The sequence below is a fragment of the Pogoniulus pusillus genome, chromosome 2 (assembly GCF_015220805.1).
Source record: "Pogoniulus pusillus isolate bPogPus1 chromosome 2, bPogPus1.pri, whole genome shotgun sequence".
Classification (NCBI taxonomy): domain Eukaryota; kingdom Metazoa; phylum Chordata; class Aves; order Piciformes; family Lybiidae; genus Pogoniulus; species Pogoniulus pusillus.
The window spans coordinates 39424151-39443195 of NC_087265.1; the positions used below are offsets into that span (position 1 = coordinate 39424151).

Sequence of the window (19045 nt, forward strand, 5' to 3'; positions counted from 1 at the left end):
AAATCCCCTCTCTGTTTTGATTCAGCACCTGACTTAAACATACATATTCATCCTGTTTAAATGCTTTGACTCAGTGTAAGAATTATGCTGAGCAAATATCTTTAGTAAATGGTAAGTGAGAAAATACTTGTAGAATATGAAATTGTAGATTGTATAGTTGCATGTTTTGAAATCTCAGAATGCTGGGTTTGTCTCTAGTAAAAACCTTTTTCCTAGCTGTTTTAATTTGTGAATCTTATCCTTTTGGTTAGCCAGCATTAGGTGATGTCCATGGAAGAAGTTCTTTGCTCTTCAGATGGTAACAAAAAAGAACAGACAGCTTACTGCTACCAAACTAGGGGTGTGTCAAATCTCTCTCAAGAATGATAAACTCAATGGAGTTGTCTATTTTTAACCTCCTGTTCTTTCCTTTTGGCAGACTAATCAGTGTTAGTTGAGCTGCTTCGCTAAATGAATCCAAGCAACTCTCTGCCGCTTTCTGCAATGAACAGTGGATCTTGCAAGAGCATTTCGATTCTGTTTTGATGTATGAAGTCCCACTTTGAATCACCATGTCTAAGGAAGGAAGTTCAGAGCAGAAGCCTTCTACAACAACAGTCAGCTCGGTTGCTGTTCAGGCTGGGGATGCCAGTATTGTTATAGCTGTACTTAAGGTAAGATAGCAGCTGCTAGCATGTTCGCTCTTGGCTTTCTGCTACTCAGTGATTACTACTTTTTTCAGTGCTGCACAATGTGCAAATGTGGCCAAAATATATAGGCTCTTAGAAGCAAGGAATTCCTCTTACCCTATTAAAAAAGAAAGAAATGTAGAGTGTCATGAAAATGTCTTAATAAGCAGGATATTATCTTTAATTGTAGGTGGGGCTCCTCTGAAGTTATCTTTCTACTCCACAATAATTTAAAATAATAGGTAGTCTGCCAACTCCATAAATGCAGATTCTGTATACCTGTTTTTTCCTTTTAAGTATTCACGGGGGGGCAGAAAAGCCTAAACCTGATAATGGGTGGCTATTTTTGAAAGCTGTGGATTCATATTCACATATGTTCTAGTAGAAGCCTTTGTGTGTAGTTGTAGTTACCTAGCCCTTACCTAAAGGGCTATGCTGTTATGGCTTGCACAAAGTCTGGCATGGGAACTAAACTGGGTGTCTAGGTTCCCAAATGAAATTCATTGGCAGTTTGATTCTTCATTCTCCAGGCAACTTGAAAAGCATGCTAGCCTTGGCCACTAGGGTTTGTAATACGGGTGACAAGGCACTGGACTATCACTGAATTACAGTGATTATTCAGGATGGAGTTAGCTCAGTTGTGTCAGTGAGGAGGTTCTCTCCCATCAGTTCTCACCTTTCCTGGAAGCCTCTGTCTGATGCCGCAGCGGAGTAACTTCTGTTGCAATGGGCTCCCTGGTGTGCTGTGGCTGCCATGCCAGCCTCCAGTGAATTCTCTGCTTCATTCCTTATCACCATTGTCTCTGAGCTACACTTCTAAAACTGTAGCAGTTCTACAACAGAAGGAAATAATTACTTACACTTTGGGTTGCTTCCTTTCATTGTGTATCCTTCAGGACAAATGGAGAGATTGCTGTTCAGATTCCTATTCCAAAGACTACTAAGTGTCTCCGTTGCTAGTCATGCAGTGTCTCCCTCTGTATATTCAATACATGGGTATGTTGATTCTGCATGCTAGAAATAAGATTTGAGGTTCTGCCTTTTGCATCTGCTGTAATATGTTTGTACCTCCCACTCACCTGCCCATCCAAGTTTCCATAGCTGTCTGGGCAGTCTTAGCTGAAAAGGGAGATGAATTGGAAAAAAGATTTTGGCTCCTTTTGATAATCTTACTCTTCACAGGCAGCCCCAAAATCACAGTAGCTATTGGACAAGGCTAGAGTCTGGGATTCTGACATCTGTTTTCATTGAAGTGAATTTTATGTTGTATCCTTCATTCTGCAATCAAACATGTTTATAGGTCCATGTCTATCTACAGCCATGGAAAGTATGTGTGACCTGACAGTTTGTGAGAGTAAAGAAATAAAGGATATTTTGTGTGTTCTGAAGGCTGCAATTGTTTATTTATTATAGTGTGGAAAATGGGTGAAGCTTCAGCTGGCTGAATCAACACCAAATTTGTTAGAAATTGGCAGCAATCAAGATGAGACGAAAAAGCTACTGCAGGACCATGAATTCCTCCTAGCTAAACTTAAGGTAAGAAGTGATAAGACTGCACCAAATTAAATCTAGTCATTATATTTCAGGCACAACAGTTGACACAGCTGCCCGAGTCTCCTATTGCAACGTGGTTGTTAAGCTTAATGTATCTTTTTCTTCGTGAGAGTTTAACCTTTGTCAGAGTAACAGGTCTGCACTGAAGGTATATACTCAGGGTTAAGTTATTGTGTTCTGACAACAGCAGTAAAGATACATTGTTCTTTTCGAGCTCATAAATTGCTGTTAAGTCAAGTGAAAAATTCCTGCAGCCCTCAGCAGCTGCTAAATGTATTGAAGTGTCTTCCCTCCTCCTATGCTTTTTGATTTTCTAGTGTTGTGAAAAGCTTAATTAGTTTCTAACAGCTGTAAACACAAGAAAGCTCTTTGGAAGTCTGAATCTTTTAAAGTGTGAAGTAGATATTTCAAACACATAGTTATTAAACATTAATTCATGTGTTCATGCTAAGAATGATATCGTAACATTAAAGATTACTTCTTTTGAGCTAGGAAGGCTCCAGCTAAGTAGCAGACCTGAAATCAGACTGTAGTATTCTTAAAAGCAGGTTATAACAGCAGTGTCATTGGGACAAAAAGTGACAGACTTGCATGAAACAAAAGAATATTTTAAATGTGGATGTTTGACACTGAAAAGAGCCCAGATGCACCTAAGAAGAAATCTGGGGGTTGAGTTTTGATAGGGAAGACTGACTTTGCATCTGTAGACAAATTAATTCTTCTAAAATCCAGAGGATTTAGCTCAGCAATTTACCTTAACAGATTGCATCTATTTCATTTTTTTGAGATTGCATAAAATTTAGGCCTGAATGAGCAAACATGATCTGGGTAAGATCAAGTGCATTTAACACCAGTGACTAAGTGTTTTCCCTGTTGTAAAATTTAAATGCACAGGAGGTAATGTAATAGAGTGTATAGAGAATGTAACCTAATACACAGCAGAGTGTGGATTTTGAATAATATGAAGAGTAGCATCAAAAAAAAAACCCAAATCCATGCCAAAGGAGTAAACCATGCAAAAAACCCAGAGAAGTTGGTTCTGCTATCATTGCTTTTGCAAATGCTTAATCTTTATTGCCATTAGTGCTGCACTCAGGCATTCTTGGAGTAGGCTGCTGTATCTTGTTTAAACCCAAACCCACACCAAAGGAGTAAACCATCCAAAAAACCAGAGAAGTTGGTTCTGCTACCTTTGCTTATGCAAGTGCCTCATCTTTGTTGCCATTTGTGCTACACTGAGGCATTCTTGGAGTAGGCTGCTGTATCTTGTTTGAACAGTTCCAATTTAGCTGAGGTCTTATACACTGACAGAAGGAAGAAGATTAATTTTGTCTCATAATTGGAAAAAAAATTAACTTTACAGAGTCAAACACACACACACATGTAATTACAGTATTTAAAAGAAAAATGAAAGTTCAAATAACACTTTACCATCAAGTCATACCTAAGAGAACAAAAACTATATATATATATGGGCCTAAGAAACACCTTGTAGGTAGCACTGAAAACTAGTAACAAGGGCAGTAAAAAAAAAAAAAAAAAAAAAATTCAAGTCCTTTCCATGGGTTCCAACTCAAAATTGTTGTATTAAAGACAACAGAAGAGGCAAAAAAAAAAGACAAACTGTCACAGATGAAATCTCCAGATGCATCCCCAAGCTGCTACTCTAGCTTAAAAAAAAAAAAATTAAAATTAATTTGGAGAGTGGTTTCTTTTAATTTAAAAAAAAAAAGTGAAATGATTAAGTAATCCAAAAGCATTTCATGCTCTCTAATGCTCATTCAAAAGATTGAATTTCTATTCCTACTGTTCTAGATACATAGAACCTGAAGTTTGTTTTTCATTGAGAAGCATTTTATTTGTTTTCTGCTCATAATAAATAGTAAAATAATAAACCCATTACAAATATTTCAATGAATGAAACTGCTAAAATTGTTCATTCCTGTTTGTGAGACCTTGTGATTGATTGCTTAAACCAGATAATTGATTTTAATTTGGATCACCAAAGCTTAATAGGTTATATTAGATCAGAAAATTTATTGTGCATGATCTGTTAAAGAGTGCTTATCATCTAAAAATGTATCAGGGACAGATGCTCATTATTTCATGCTTTACATCTTTTACATCAGATGTAAAAGTCTTTCTTTTACATTAGTAGAAGTCCATTAGTCCTTCTAAAATCCAGCATTAATACACATTCTATAAAAAGATTATGGTCAAAATGACCAGTTTAGGGAAAACCAACTGAAGAGCTGCAATAATATAGGACTGAAGCACCACAATTCATGTTGACTACATTTATCAGACACCACCCATTTTGTCTTATAGTAAGCTGTTAACATTTAACTAGTAGTTATTCAGTCCTAAGTTACTAAACCCATTCCTCCATTCCTTAAAAGTTTCTACAAGAATTCTTAGTCTTTGAAGTATTGATTACAGTAACCTTTTCACTTTGGCATTTGTTACTGAATTATGCATTAGTTATGTGAGAGTGGATACAGAGTTAATAATGTTTCACTGTTCTACATTTATGGATGTAAAGTTTTAATGGCTTATGAAAGCATAAAGAAAACCATTTGAAATGTGGGCAGGAGAGGGTTTAAAATGATGATATCTGCAGGAGTGAGATGGTCCTTGTTTTGGTAGTGTCTACTACAGGCAATTCTATTTTACTCTTAGTGAACAATGTTTTCTGAATGTTAACAATAATTATACAAATACATGAATGTTCTCCCAGCCGTGGTCTTATCCAGTACAATTTAAAGATCTTCTTTACCAACTACAAGTGGTTTTCTTTGACTGTATTCATAGAATCAACCAGGTGCAATAAATTAAATATTGGCACAATATCTACATCTTTAGAATGCCACGTATTAGTTTTGAATAACCTCAACAACTTTGTGTTCTTCCTGTAGTAAGAGGACATACATATATATATCAGCAACTACATAGAAATATTTAAAGATAGATAGAGAGAGAGAGAGAGAGAGAGATAACACACTCTCTCTCTATATATATATACACATATATAGGGAGAGAGAGAGAGTTGCTGATGGAAATATGCATTAAAATCCTTCTATGGATGTAAAGTCAAACACACCAAACTAATAGATTAATTATGTCAATATCAAAGAACCAACCAGGTTGTAAGAGTCCTCCAAGATCATCCAGTTCAACCTATCACCCAGACCTATCCAATCAACTAGACTATGGCACTAAGTGCCTCATCCATCTTTTTTTCAACACATCCAGGGGTAGTGACTCCACCACCTCCTTGGGCAGCCCTATTGTTCCAGCTTGATTCTATTAATAGTAGCTAATGGCAGCTTATCACGTATTTACTTTTGCTTTTAGTCTTAAATAGTCTAAAAGGAGGTAAAGATGAAGTTAAGGACTTGTGGTCACATAAAACCTTTTTCCAGGCAACACTGTGATATTTTTTTTCTCAGGTTTTTGTTGTCTTTTCAAAACTGTAGCAATGTTAATATGGTATATAACAGATCAGAAATATCTTGTTAGAAGAGTATATTCATGAAAATGAAGGCTTCCATAAAGTAATCTATGAATATCCAGGGGGAAAAAAAAATCAATATAAATACTGTATTTATTACACCAAATGCTATACTGATGATGATCTGAATTCCTTCAATGATTAAATTTATACGAATATAAAAATTGACTAAACACCAAAATAATCTGATTTTTTCAGTCCAAGACTATTTTGAGGATTAGAAAGTTAGATTATAGGAATGCATTCTTTTCCTGTGCTTCAATAAAAATAAGGGAGAATGGAGTTCTTTTTATAATTATTATTTTAGAGCTAGAAATTATTTACCACTAGGAAATAGTATAATTAAGGATCCCTTAGATCCTCCAGAAATTATTTTTATTGTGAAATTTTTCAGTCACCTGAATTTAAAGTACAAATGGGGAAGTTTTGAATCATTTTACTATTTCTCATTTGTTGTTGAATTAAAGGGGTGGGGGAGGCAAAATAAATTGTCTCCTGACAAATATTGACTCTGTAGATGCTTAACCATGCTGATTACCTCAACACAATTCAAAGTTAAGCATTTGTACAATACAGGCAAAAATTTTGAATGTGAAACTAATCTGACTTTATAATAAGTAATAAATCCTTGGAATCAGTGCTGGAGAACTTAAGTTCTTTTAGAAGATAATGCCAGCACAGCCAGCTATTTCATAAATTATCCCAAGTTATTCTGGTTTTTATCATCCTTCTACTTTTAAGCTCCATTATTCTCATCCCACTATATGTATTGTAAGTTACAATCAAAATATTCAGGCCAAATGATTTCATCAACTTCATACATTGAGGATTTGTAAGTGTAAGGACAGAATCTGAGATAGTAGCCAGTGATCAGTATATAGTACTTCTCATGCTAGAGGAAAAGGAATTTAATCCAGCTCAATATTCCAGGGATTTGGTTTTCACTTGGCAATGCTAACAGGAGTTAAAAAATGCTTAACAATCATTTTGACAGTAAGTCAAATGGATCTTTAAAGGATAGTAGTAACAGACCTGTTGAATGGGCAATCAGAAGTTTTTTACAATAGTTCTTTGCTGCTTTTAGTTTTCAGAATTATTGTGGTAAAAAAACTGCTGTGTGCACTACAGGACATTAGGGAAAAAAGTCCAATATTGTTTCCTTAGAGTACCCTATCACTCTTAATACTGATTCAAATTTGTTCCATTGAATTTGGAAATGTGGAACACCATACTATTTTAATAAAAAGCAGAGTGCAACTTTTGGAAAGGGCTGCATTTCAAATATATATGAGTTAGGAAAGAGACCCTTCAGTTGTCAGCTACTCTGTTCTGATTCAAAGATAACATATTCTATTTCCGTTTTGCTAAATTAAATCATATCAGTTGGAAACATCAGTTTCTGTGATTTCAAATATGCTCCCCAACATATGCTTCATCCTCATTTAGATGACCTTCAGGAGTTTTATGTGTTTTGGAAATATAAATATATGATGTATGTGTATGTTTTGGTAAGTCAAACTTTAAAAAGAAAAATAAAATTAAGAAGAATCAAATCCAAAAAGCCTTCAGAGGCAAAGCTTCCTGAAGGTAGAATTATATAATATTTGCATCATACCTACACTTTTTTTTCCTCTGTCTTTCTTCTATTCTCCATAATGAAGTTGTCTCTGGACATAATATATACCATTTTAGAGTGTCAATCTCCTAATATTAAGGCTTTCTAGATCATATATAATATGATCTATGTATAGATATATAGTGTGATTTATATATAAATATATAGTATGATCTATGTATAGATATATAGTGTGATTTATATATAAATATATAGTATGATCTATGTATAGATATATAATATGATCTATCTATACATATATATGATCTATCTATACATATATATGATCTATCTATACATATATATGATCTATCTATACATATATATACATATAATATGATATCTCTCTCTATATATATATATATATAAAACCCCAACTCTGTGTGTGCAGGCAGGGTTTTGGTTATGACTGTCAAAATCCCCACCAAGACAAACAGTGGCATTCTTGTTTCATTTCCAAAGTTCTGTGTTTTATCATGAAATAAACAGTGGCAGAAACAGTACAGAATAAAACCTCTACCCTACGAACTTAAATTCAAAATGAACTCTGCTATTAATTTGGATCCTGAACCTGAAGATTGCTCCTAACAATTTTATTTACTTCAACTTATAGAGCACAAATTGTAAAATAGTAATTGATATGCTAATAGCCAAGAAAACCAAATTAGAAAGTTACAATTTTCAAAAAGCAATAATGTAATTTGCCTTTTTACCCCCACATTGGATACATTTTACAGAAGTCTTTCAGTTATTTCTATTAAAAATATTTTCATACTGCTTATTTTTCAGTACATTTGTTATGGAAGAAATTATTTGTTAATATCTTCTGAATGATTTAAAATGGATTACTGAGGTGTGCACCAGAAAGTAATAATAGCTATGAATCATTAATATTAATTTCTGTATGAATATTATTTTTTATTATTAATGTTAAAAATCAGGGAGATTCCTTGGATTTTGATTCAACAGGAAGCAATTGCACAGAATTAAACAGTTTAAACAATCTGAACTTGGAAAATAGTAATTGAAAACCAGGCAAAGTTCTATGCTTTTGGAGTCCTGGCATTTAACTCCAGCATATTTAACTCACAATGCTGTTGGTCCCTGAGTAAGTCTCCTCTATCAAAGACCTTTCAAACTCAGAATGATGATCCCAGGGTAGCAAGCATCTTGAAATGGCTGGAAAGTGAGGCAACAAGAATCTCACCCATGGTATCAATTGTTGAAACTGTGGGAGTTTTCTATGCCTTGCTGATGGAAGTTAGGTTACTGCCCAGTGAAGTATCCACATGAGGTTCTCATTTTCTCACTTTAGAACAGTCCAAATACTGAAAAGTTTAGCTCTGCATAAAAGTGATTTGGCAGTTAATGCTTGAACTCTGACCTGAATTTGCACTTCCTAGCAAAGATCACACAACTGAATCAAAAACAAAGAATCAAAGAGCCTCATTGAGGTAATTTGCTGTGGGACATCACCTTAAATTTGAACTCTATTTGAAAACAAATATTATGACACAATGGGTATTTAGTAATGTTGGATGACAAATGACAAACATGGAGAATGACCCAGTTTGGACATGAAACTTTCTTTGTCATTTTCCTGTTGTAGTCCCTTCGTATGCCCTCATTTATCTTGCTGTTAAACTGTTGGGGGTGGAAAAACCACCTCAACCAAACAAAACCCAACCAACAAAAAAAACCCCAAAAAACCCAAAACCAAACCCACAATAAAACCCCCAAAACAACAACAAAACAAAAAACAACCTACAAAAAAAACAAAACAAAACACCAAAACAACAATAACAAAACCCACCAAAAAACTCCCATACCATGATAAACTTTAATTCTTTTCAATTTTTGTAGCTTTATAAAATACTTACTTTGTTTCATGGTTCATGATTCTACTAGAATATTATTTTCCTAAACATAAAATGCTGTTAGAGATGAACTTGAATTTTGGGTGCCATCATTTTGAATAAGCTGCTAGGAAATAGTAAGATGTTTTTCTGTGCCCTGTAGACAAGCAGAGTTATAGACATTCCATGTTACGTGTGATGGTTTGGATGTTACCTGTCTCCTCACACTTAAGGAAATCACTCAGACAAGACTCAGCCAATCTGGATATTGAAGAATGAAGCTCTAGTTACAGCTTAGCACAATATAAAAGCAGATGTTTACAATATATACAACTACATACAGAAGTACAAAAGTTAAAAAGTAATATAGAAGCACAGCACCTTTCCCAGAAACCAGAGTCCCCAGGAGGGCTCTCAACCACCCTTCCACCTTCTTCGCACCCCTCTACCTTACCCCAGACTTTGCCTGTCTGAGATGAGAGGGGGGGAAAATTGAGGACATGATAACTAATTTTTCTGACACACTGAAGAATTTTAACAAAAGCTGAAATTAGCTTATGGTGAGATTAGTAAAGTGAATGAAACATATTAAAACTCTGGTCCTGACAAAAGAATATTGTTTTTTGGTGGCCAGGTTGAACAGTGTAGTGAGCTGAACTTGAAATACAACAGAAATCAGATGACTTCTGGAGAATATATGGATATGTTTGAGGTACTCTTGTCTAAATTGCGTTGAAGTCATCAGAGACTTGAATAAGTTAATCTACAAAATTTTAGAATCATAGAATCAACCTGGTTGGAAGAGACCTCCAAGATCAGCCAGTCCAATCTAGCACCCAGCCCTATCCAATCAACTAGACCATGGCACTAAGTGCCTGATCCAGTCTTTTCTTGAAGACCCCCAGGGACAGTGCCTCCACCACCTCCCTGGGCAGCCCATTCCAATGCCAATCACTCTCTCTGGGAAGAACTTCTTCCTAATATCCAGCCTATACCTAACCTAGCACAACTTGAGACTGTGTCCCCTTGTTCTATTGCTGGTTACCTGGGAGAAGAGGCCACCCCCCACCTGGCTACAATGCCCCTTCAGGTAGTTGTAGACAGTAATAAGATCACCCCTGAGCCTCCTCTTCTCCAGGCTAAACAGGCCCAGCTCCCTCAGCCTCTCCTCATAGGATTTATGCTCCAGGCCCCTCACCAGCTTTGTTGCCCTTCTCTGGACATGTTCCAGCACCTCAACATCCTTCTTGAATTGAGGGGCCCAGAACTGGACACAGTACTCAAGGTGTGGTCTGACCAGTGCTGAGTACAGGGGCAGAATAACCTCCCTTGTCCTGCTGGCCACACTGTTCCTGATGCAGGTCAGGATGCCATTGGCTCTCTTGGCCACCTGGGCACACTGCTGGCTCATCTTCAGTTTACTGTCTATCAGTACCCTCAGGTCCCTTTCCTCCTGACTGCTCTCCAGCCACTCTGTCCCCAGCCTGTAGTGCTGCTTGGGGTTGTTGTGGCCAAAGTGCAGAACCCTGCACTTGTTGAATCTCATCCCATTGGCCTCTGCCCACCCATCCAGCCTGTCCAGGTCCCCCTGCAGGGCTCTCACCAAGTTTTAAAACTTGTAATGCATAAAAGAAGATCCAAAACATCTGCACTGCTGATTTCTAGGCATATTTATGTTTAAGGAGATGTAAAATCATTAAAAACTGAATATTAGACAATTATTCTCTTAATACTTTAAAAATTGTTTTTATAACAATATTGCCTCTTACGTGCAAATGTCATTCAGAAGCTTGTTGTGAAACATGCAGGAACCAATTGCTAGGCACTGGAAATAAAGCTGGATTAGGAGAGTGGTGTGTAGTTCATCAGACTCACTGTAAAAGGATCCAAACAGCAATGTCAACACAGTGCTTTGTATTTTGTTTACAAATGTCTGTTTTTTTTTTTTTTTCCCCTGTGTGTTCCTTGTTTGTTTGTTTTTCCAGGCTTTGGAAGATGAGGTATGGGGCCTGTTGCATGAAGCAGACAAGGCTGCAGAAGAGAACAAAGAAAAGAGTCATGTTTATGATGCCATGGCAGAGACCCTTGGTGATGCGTGGGATGCCCTCATCGTTATGTTAGAAAAGAGACAGGCACTTCTAGAACTTACTGCAGTGTTCTTTGAAAATGCTCTGGAGGTCTGTATTCAAATCAAGTGACTTAATCTGAAACTTCTCACATCTCAGAGGTATTCTGTCTACTGTAATTTTACTCTGTTGTCTATGTTCATCATGTTCCTAAAGTGTGAAGCAATTAAGGAAATAAGAATCTCTATATACATCCTTCCTTTTACACTTCCTGGAGAGTTCAGGATGAAACTGAGCAAAAAAATGCCAGCAGGTCAATTTAAGAAATATTTTAGTCATGATGTCTTCAAAATTTGTAGTTGACAAAAAATGACAGTGTGAAATGGAACTGGACCAAAACCTAAAATGTGTAATTCAGTGGCAATGGGCATTCTGCAGAATATCTTTCATTCCTTATGATTCAAAATACTTGACATTGAAAGAACTAATTCCTCAGGTGCATCTTTTAATGCTTGCTAAAATACCCATACAGCTACTGTAATTGCACAAACTAAACAGTAGTCTACCTTGCCAGTCCTGTACTTGAGACTTCCATATCCAGGTGCGCCAAGAGACAGCTTTCAGAGTATTCTTTCCTCCTTGACCAATTTCTTTGTATCTCTTATCTTCATTCATTGATATTCACTGACACACGAGGAGCTAAGGCAGAGATAAATTCCATGACCTGTAGCTATGTGCTCTACTCTTTGTAGTCTGGTGTTCAACTCTCCCCAGGTCCCCTGTCTCTGAAGAGTTGGGTAATTCTTCTCGATAATTTGTTTCTACAGTAGACCAGAGCCACCTATAAATTACAAACCCAGCTCTACTACTGCTGACTGTCCTAAGATAACATCAACATTCTACTAATTATTGTGTCCTGGTGATGTGTACTATATAATGAAATTAGTAGAGTTGGTGTAAGTATCAAGGTGATAAATTCTGTGTTACACCAAAGGTTAACCTAATGAAGATCAAATCTTTAAGGCATTAGCTGAATTGCCCCTGCAACAAGGCTTCCATCTTTAGAACAAAATGCAGCAGCTGGAATACAGCACAGATCACTCCCATTATATAGCTGAGGGAAGAAGAAATGCAATATCACTTTAGATAGAGGTTGCAGAAACTTCTTATGCAAAGGCTTTTCTGCAAATGACAACCTGTCATTATGGAAATTGTTGCTGTGATAAAGTACAAAATGTATCTCAAGAATAATGCAGTGATGTGATGGTTTGGTCTCTTACCTGCCCCCCCCACACACACTTTTGGAATTGCCCCAGCTAACTCAGACAGCCTCTGGGAATATAAATGAAGCTATTTATTTTACAGCAGCAAATATACAAGCAGCTATTTACAATATATACAGTTATATACAGAAATATACAAAGGATAAACAATACAAAAGCACAACTCCCCTCCCAGAAACCTGAGGGGCTCTCAAACCACCTCAACACCTTCCCTTGCCCTCTCAACCTTACCCCAGTTCTCAGGAAGAAGAGAGGTGCAGCCAAGAGGTTAGGGAGCAGGGTTAGTGGGAGCAGGGTTAATGAGATGTGACTAGGTCTGAAGGCAAAGGCAGAATGAAAGACAAAATGGAGAAAGTTTTACTTCTTCTTCCCAGAGTTCTCAGCGTGACTGTGAGAGAAGTAGACAGAATTGTTTTTCATTTCACTGCCCATCATCTAGTTCTTTTACCAAAACATTCTAGCTTGCTTCTAACTAGCACAAGTGAAAATCAGAACTAAAATCTCAAATGCTGAAGAAGCGGAGTGCTTGTTTTTCAATTTCCTTCATTTCACTACAGGTTTCAATGTCTTTGCTTATGCTGAAACACAAGTTTGAAGTCTGCTGGCTTCTTCATTCTTGAAATGAAGCACTAAGATTGGTAAAGAGTAGCTGAGATGAAGAATATAGCACTCTCTAAGCTACTTATACTTGGAATTGCACCCGCAAGGTGGGAAGCAAATAAGGGATTCCAATCTTAGTTTTAACAAAGCAGATTGCCAAATCTGTTCCACATCTTCCTCAAATAGAATGTTCCAATATTTAAAATAGAGAATCCCTGCACAAATAAGCTGTAAAGGAGCATCTTAACTGCATTCTTCATTATGGAGGTGCTATTTCCCCACTATAATTAGTTACCATGTTTACCATAGTACTAGTTTGCTTAAATTTGCTACTCAGTCTGCTCTTGCCTTTAAATGTTTTAGATTCCTGCCACTCCCCCCCATACTTTAACATTAGAAAGAAGTTCTGGGAAGGAAGCCTAGGTTAAAGGCTTCATTCATGTTAAGTGATTTTATTGAAGCCTTTGAAATTAGCAGACTCTTCTATAAGATTTTATTTTCAGTAGGTCTGAAGGCTACATAGGAAAGAGATTTCATAAAGTGGTGAACTGGAATTATGGAGTATGTCAATGAATGAGAATCTCAAAAAACCCAAGAAGATACCTAAAGTCCTGTTCATGTCTCCCCTATATTCAAGGTTAAATTGTAGCAGTTGCTCTATCACCTGTTGACCTCTCCCCAGCAGAGAAGGAGAACTGAGAAAATGCAGGGAAACCAAGAGTTGAAGTGAAAATGGATTTAACGGAGCAAAAATTATGCCAATGTCAATAAAAGGATATAAATTTCTATTCAGGGCAGTAAAGATATAACAGTCACAATAAACAGGAAAACTGTTCTTGAGAGCAGAAGAAAGGAACAGGGACAAGAAAAGCCCAAGCAGGAAACTTCCCTCTTCTTGGCAAACTTCCCCTTTTATATACTGAGTGTGAGATTTATGGTTAGGGATACACCTGTGAACCAACTGACCTGGCTGACTTGAAACTACTGCTGGCCTGAAGCCCACAGCATACCTATGATTTTGTACCAGCAAAATCAGGACAAGGCCATGAAGCATCTGTATCTAGCAGACACAAAAAATGCCTTTTAAAAAGAATTTACACATTTCTGTAGAATCACAGAATCAGTCAGGGTTGGAAGGGACCACAAGGATCATCTAGTTCCAACCCCCCTGCCATGGGTAGGGACACCCTACCCTAGGTCAGGTTGGCCACAGCCTCATCCAGCCTGGCCTTAAACCCCTCCAGGTACAAGGCATCAACCACCTCCCTGGGCAGCCCATTCCAGCCTCTCACCACTCTCATGCTGAACAACTTCCTCCTCACGTCCAGTCTGAACCTACCCACCTCCAGCTTTGCTTCGTTCCCCCTACTCCTATCACTACCTAATAGCCTAAAATGTACCCCCCCAGCTTTTTTGTAGGCTCCCTTCAGATACTGGAAGACCACACTAAGGTCACCTTGAAGCCTCTTCTTGTCCAGACTGAACAGCCCCAAACCTTTATTTTTTCCCCACAAACCTTATGTGTAATACAGTGTCCTGTTTTTAACTCATCTGGCAGTTGAGTCCCAGCAGTCCCTCTTGCTCCTGTCTCCCTATGTCTGGTTGAGCAAGGAGGAAATCCAAAGTGTCAGCTGAGATAAGGACATTTTACTACTCTATTGAAAGGATATCAGATTACACAAAGGGAAAACAAACCAACCAGGAGAAAACCTCTGTGCTAGTTTGAAGCAGGCTAGAATGTTTTGGTGAGAAGAACTAGATCACAGGCTGTGGAAAGAAAACAATGGTGATGTCTACTTCACTCACAGGCTTGCTGAGAAGTATAGGAACAAGAAATAAAAACATTTGATAACACACACTTGGCACTCACTCTTGCTGGGGCTGCTGGCTGAGCTGCATCTCTCGAACTTCACCCTCTATTTTGGGCTAACCCACTTTGCTTCTTAACCTCTGGCCGAACCTCTATTCTTCCCTGGGACTGGGGTAAGGTTGAGAGTGGTAGGGGGAAGGTGAAGTGTGTAACTGTATATACTGTAAATATCTGCTTGTATATTGTGCCAGCTGTAAATATAAGCTTCATTCATATTTCCAGAGCTGGCTGACTCTAGTCTGGGTGATTTCTAAAGTGTGGGGGGGCAGGGAACACCCAAACCATCACAATGTCCCAGGGTATACAGCAGATGAAACTGCAAAAACCTGCTGCCGCTGTGCACAAACAAAAACTAGAACAAAAAGAGACAAACCCCCGCCCAGAAATTGTGGGAGAACCACAAACAACCCAGAACAGGAAACTTTATGAACTACAGAATATATTGCAAGTCCCATAAATTGTGGCCAACCACTTTCCTGTCATGCAGCAAGCATGATATGAGTGTGGCATAGAATATATGATCCAAGTTGCCGTGTTACTCTGTGCCAAAAGATGGAGGTGGCCCCATCCCGGTGGGGCCAGACAGCTTAAACTAATACATACAAAAATTCTAGGTTTGCAAAAGAAGATTATACCATGCCTCTTCCCATCTTCCATTTGCCTTTTGCAGTTTGCTATTAAAATTGACCAAGTTGAAGATTTCCTGAAGAATTCCCAAGCGTATGATAACATTGACTCTTTGAGAGAACTCCTCCTGCAACAAGAGCATCATACAAAAGGTACAAACAGTATTCCTCTCCCCGTGGTGTGCTTTTGTGTCATGATTCCTTGTAGGTCAATTCTACTCTTTCACTGTGTATTTAAAGAAAAAAAAATCTTAGGGCCAATATGAAAATGGTGCATTTGGGAAAAAATATAATGGTAAAATAACTCCATAGCAGGCTTCCTGAGAGCTATGAGACTGATTCTGAGCTCTTCCTCTTGTGATTCCACCTCTGGTGCTTCAAAACAGCAGGTAAGCTTGTATTCTGATTTCAAGGCACATGAGCTGCTAAGAAGTCAAGGTGAGTTTCAGTGTTGATTGGCAAAGCAAGTTCTAAAACTATCCATCTGTTCTTTGGGAAAATTCATTGAAGTTATAGCTATCAATGAAGGAGCATTTTCCTCTGGAAAAGCTTCTGTTAGAAAATCTACCATCAGCTCTAGTAAAAGTCCTGTGCCAAGTCCTAAAGTCTCTTTAAGGTGGCAAAGGGAGAAATCTGCTTTCCTTTGCCTTAGGATGGGGTTTGAAGAAGTGGCAAAGTAAAGGTAGGAGCTCTGAATTAGAGATGGAAACTAGACAGCTTCAGAATCTGTTTGCCTACAGTGGGTCCCTGGACTTTGGTTCTGCATTTGAATAATGGGACTGTTTCACTTCCCCGTTGAGTTGTACAATGTGCTCCAAGAGGTTCTGTAGCTAGACTCATAGAATCAAACAGGTTGGAAGAGACCTCCAAGATCATGCAGTCCAACCTAGCACCCAGCCCTATCCAGTCATCTAGACTACAGCACTAAATGCCTCTGCCAGGCTTTTATTGAACACCGCCAGGGTCGGCGACTCTGCCACCTCCCTGGGCAGCCCATTCCAATGCCAATCACTCTCTCTGGCAACAACTTCCTAACATCCAGCCTAGACCTCCCCCAGCACTGCTTGAGACTGTGTCCCCTTGTTCTGTTGCTGGTTGCCTGGGAGAAGAGACCAACCCCCACCTGGCTACAGCCTCCCTTCAGGTAGTTGTAGACAGCAATGAGGTCACCCCTGAGCCTCCTCTTCTCCAGAACTGTAACATTCTTGGAAAAGAGGTGTTCTCTTCCCTTCCACCATAATTTCCTATGCCTAGAGAAGTTCTTCAATGTGGTTCTTTTTGTTTGTCCAGATTTTCAAGTTAAACATTTTCTACCCTGTTGTGATACTCTCATTTCAAAAAATGGAAAACAAAACCAAAACCAAACAACAAACAAAAATCCAAACCCAATTCTCAAAACCAACCTCATTGTGTCACTACTTCAGACACCTTTGTACTTCTATATGGGTTTGCATTTTTACATAAGGCTGTGTTATGTGTACCATTATAGGTACACATAACCACATGTATACGCTGTTATATCTTTGCAGGTTTTTATAACAGCTGTACAAACTCAAATATCTCAGGGTATAAACCTCCTAGAATAAATGCTTATAACCAGTTCACACAATGCTGATGTAGGGAAATAGATGGGTAGTTAGTTGAGCATATTTTATATACATTATTGGCATTACAAATAACTTCTTTTTTTTTTTTTTTGTCTTATGAAATTCTGTTCCTTCAGAGCTTTTGGAAAAATCACTTGCACTATTAAACAAAAGCCAAGAGCTAACTGAATTCATAGAAGAATTCAAATACGAGGGGCCAAATGTAATTCCAGAGCTGATCCAGGGAGCCCACAGCAGCTGCTTGAAGATTGACAATCTCCTTGAAATGCTACAGGACAGGAGACGCCAACTGGACAGATTTCTTAAGCATCAGCGCCAAGGAATGGAGCAGGTTTTGCAAATATATTTGTGGCACCAACAAGAGAACCAGGTAAGACATGTAATATTAGGTGATGTCACAGTGTTGCGGAGAGCAGGAATTAATATGTGGCTGAGTCGGGAATTTATCAAAAATAGTTATTTTTTATTTTTCCCAAAAACCTGCCCCCACAACTATATATACAAAGATTAATTTGATTTGATAAGCAGATTCAGTTGCTTGAGAATTAAACTACAAGCACACTGTCAATAATCTAACTATTTTGGAAGTCAGAAGTTGGAAAAGGCCTCAGCTATTAATTAATAGCGGTTTCTTACTAAATTAAGCTAAGCCAAATAACTCACTCAGGCTGGCTCGTGCGGTCTGTCTTCCTCTTCTTTTCCAGCAGCTGCAGGTGAATCGTTAAGGGTCGTTAGGCACACAAAGGTGTCAATAGGAAAGCAAATCCCTGAAGGTCTCTCTGCAGTCCAGGCACAGGGGAGTGTGTGAGCTCAGGCAGAGACATACGTCCAGGCACAGGCAAACTCCAAAGCGGGAACCCCAAAGGCGGGAAGACCTCCAATATTTATAACCTTCGCTAGACAAAGGGCAGAGTTACCACACCTTAGGCGCGAAAGCGCACGGCCAATCCCAGCCTGGCTCCAGCGCGGGAACTCACGGGGCAGTCCTCCCCCCCTTCACGGGGCAGTCCTCCCCCCCTTCATGGCTGCAGGGCAGGCGAGGGGGGGGGAACCAGGCGGCTTTTCCCCTTTCCCCCCGAAGTCCGGGCAGGAGAGGAATTTAGGGGTACAGGACTCCAGGACACACAGTTAACAAAGTAGCTGGTTTATGATATTAGGTGATATCACAGTTAAAAAAGTAGCTGGTTTATGGTAGAGACCATTACAGAAGCGGAGCTTAAATATCTTTATTAGTCAATATCCCTGGGCTGCTTCTGTTTGAGATCCTAACTTTGGAATATTTGGATTTGGAACTTTAACATCCTCAGAATTTATTTTAATATTACTTTAATGTCTTCAAAAACAGTTTCCATTTTGTGGATCCTTGTGTTAAATGCCGTGCTGCAAACCAGACAAGTTTCCTACCAAATGGAATTTCTAGCACAATCCAACCTCTAGCCACATGAGTGACGACAGTAATTTTTAACAGCAATTAAAACTGAAAAAGTGTTGTGGTAGGCCTCAAAGGCCCAAAATAGGCTTAGACATGTCCTGCCTTGCCTAGGCATGTTTTTCTGCTCCACCAGAGAGGCAAGCTCGGGAAACAGACACAAAAGAACCTGGAGTCTCTGAGTCTGGCCTGCCCAGGGTCCTGTGGCATAAGGTACACACACTGAGCTTGTGCCTGCCTAGTGCAAGGCCTGTGCTTTTCCTAAATTAGGGAAAGTGAGCCTATGGCTTTGCCTAATATGGTAAGGTTTGGCTAACTGCCATCCTGATTGGCTATTCTGGGTCCAAAGGGCAATTAATC

General features: G+C 38.6%; 1 protein-coding gene across 3 annotated transcripts in view; it reads left to right on the forward strand.

Annotated features, from left to right (window-relative positions):
• The first annotated feature begins 551 nt into the window (after positions 1 to 551).
• Positions 552 to 19045, forward strand: part of CCDC141 (coiled-coil domain containing 141) — a 73456-nt gene continuing 54962 nt past the window's right edge. For all 3 annotated transcript variants that reach the window (XM_064167243.1, XM_064167261.1, XM_064167252.1), the window contains exons 1-5: positions 552 to 653; positions 2082 to 2204; positions 11190 to 11381; positions 15694 to 15802; positions 17373 to 17626. In XM_064167243.1, the coding sequence (XP_064023313.1) occupies positions 552 to 653; positions 2082 to 2204; positions 11190 to 11381; positions 15694 to 15802; positions 17373 to 17626 (780 nt within the window). The remainder of the gene's footprint in view (positions 654 to 2081; positions 2205 to 11189; positions 11382 to 15693; positions 15803 to 17372; positions 17627 to 19045) is intronic.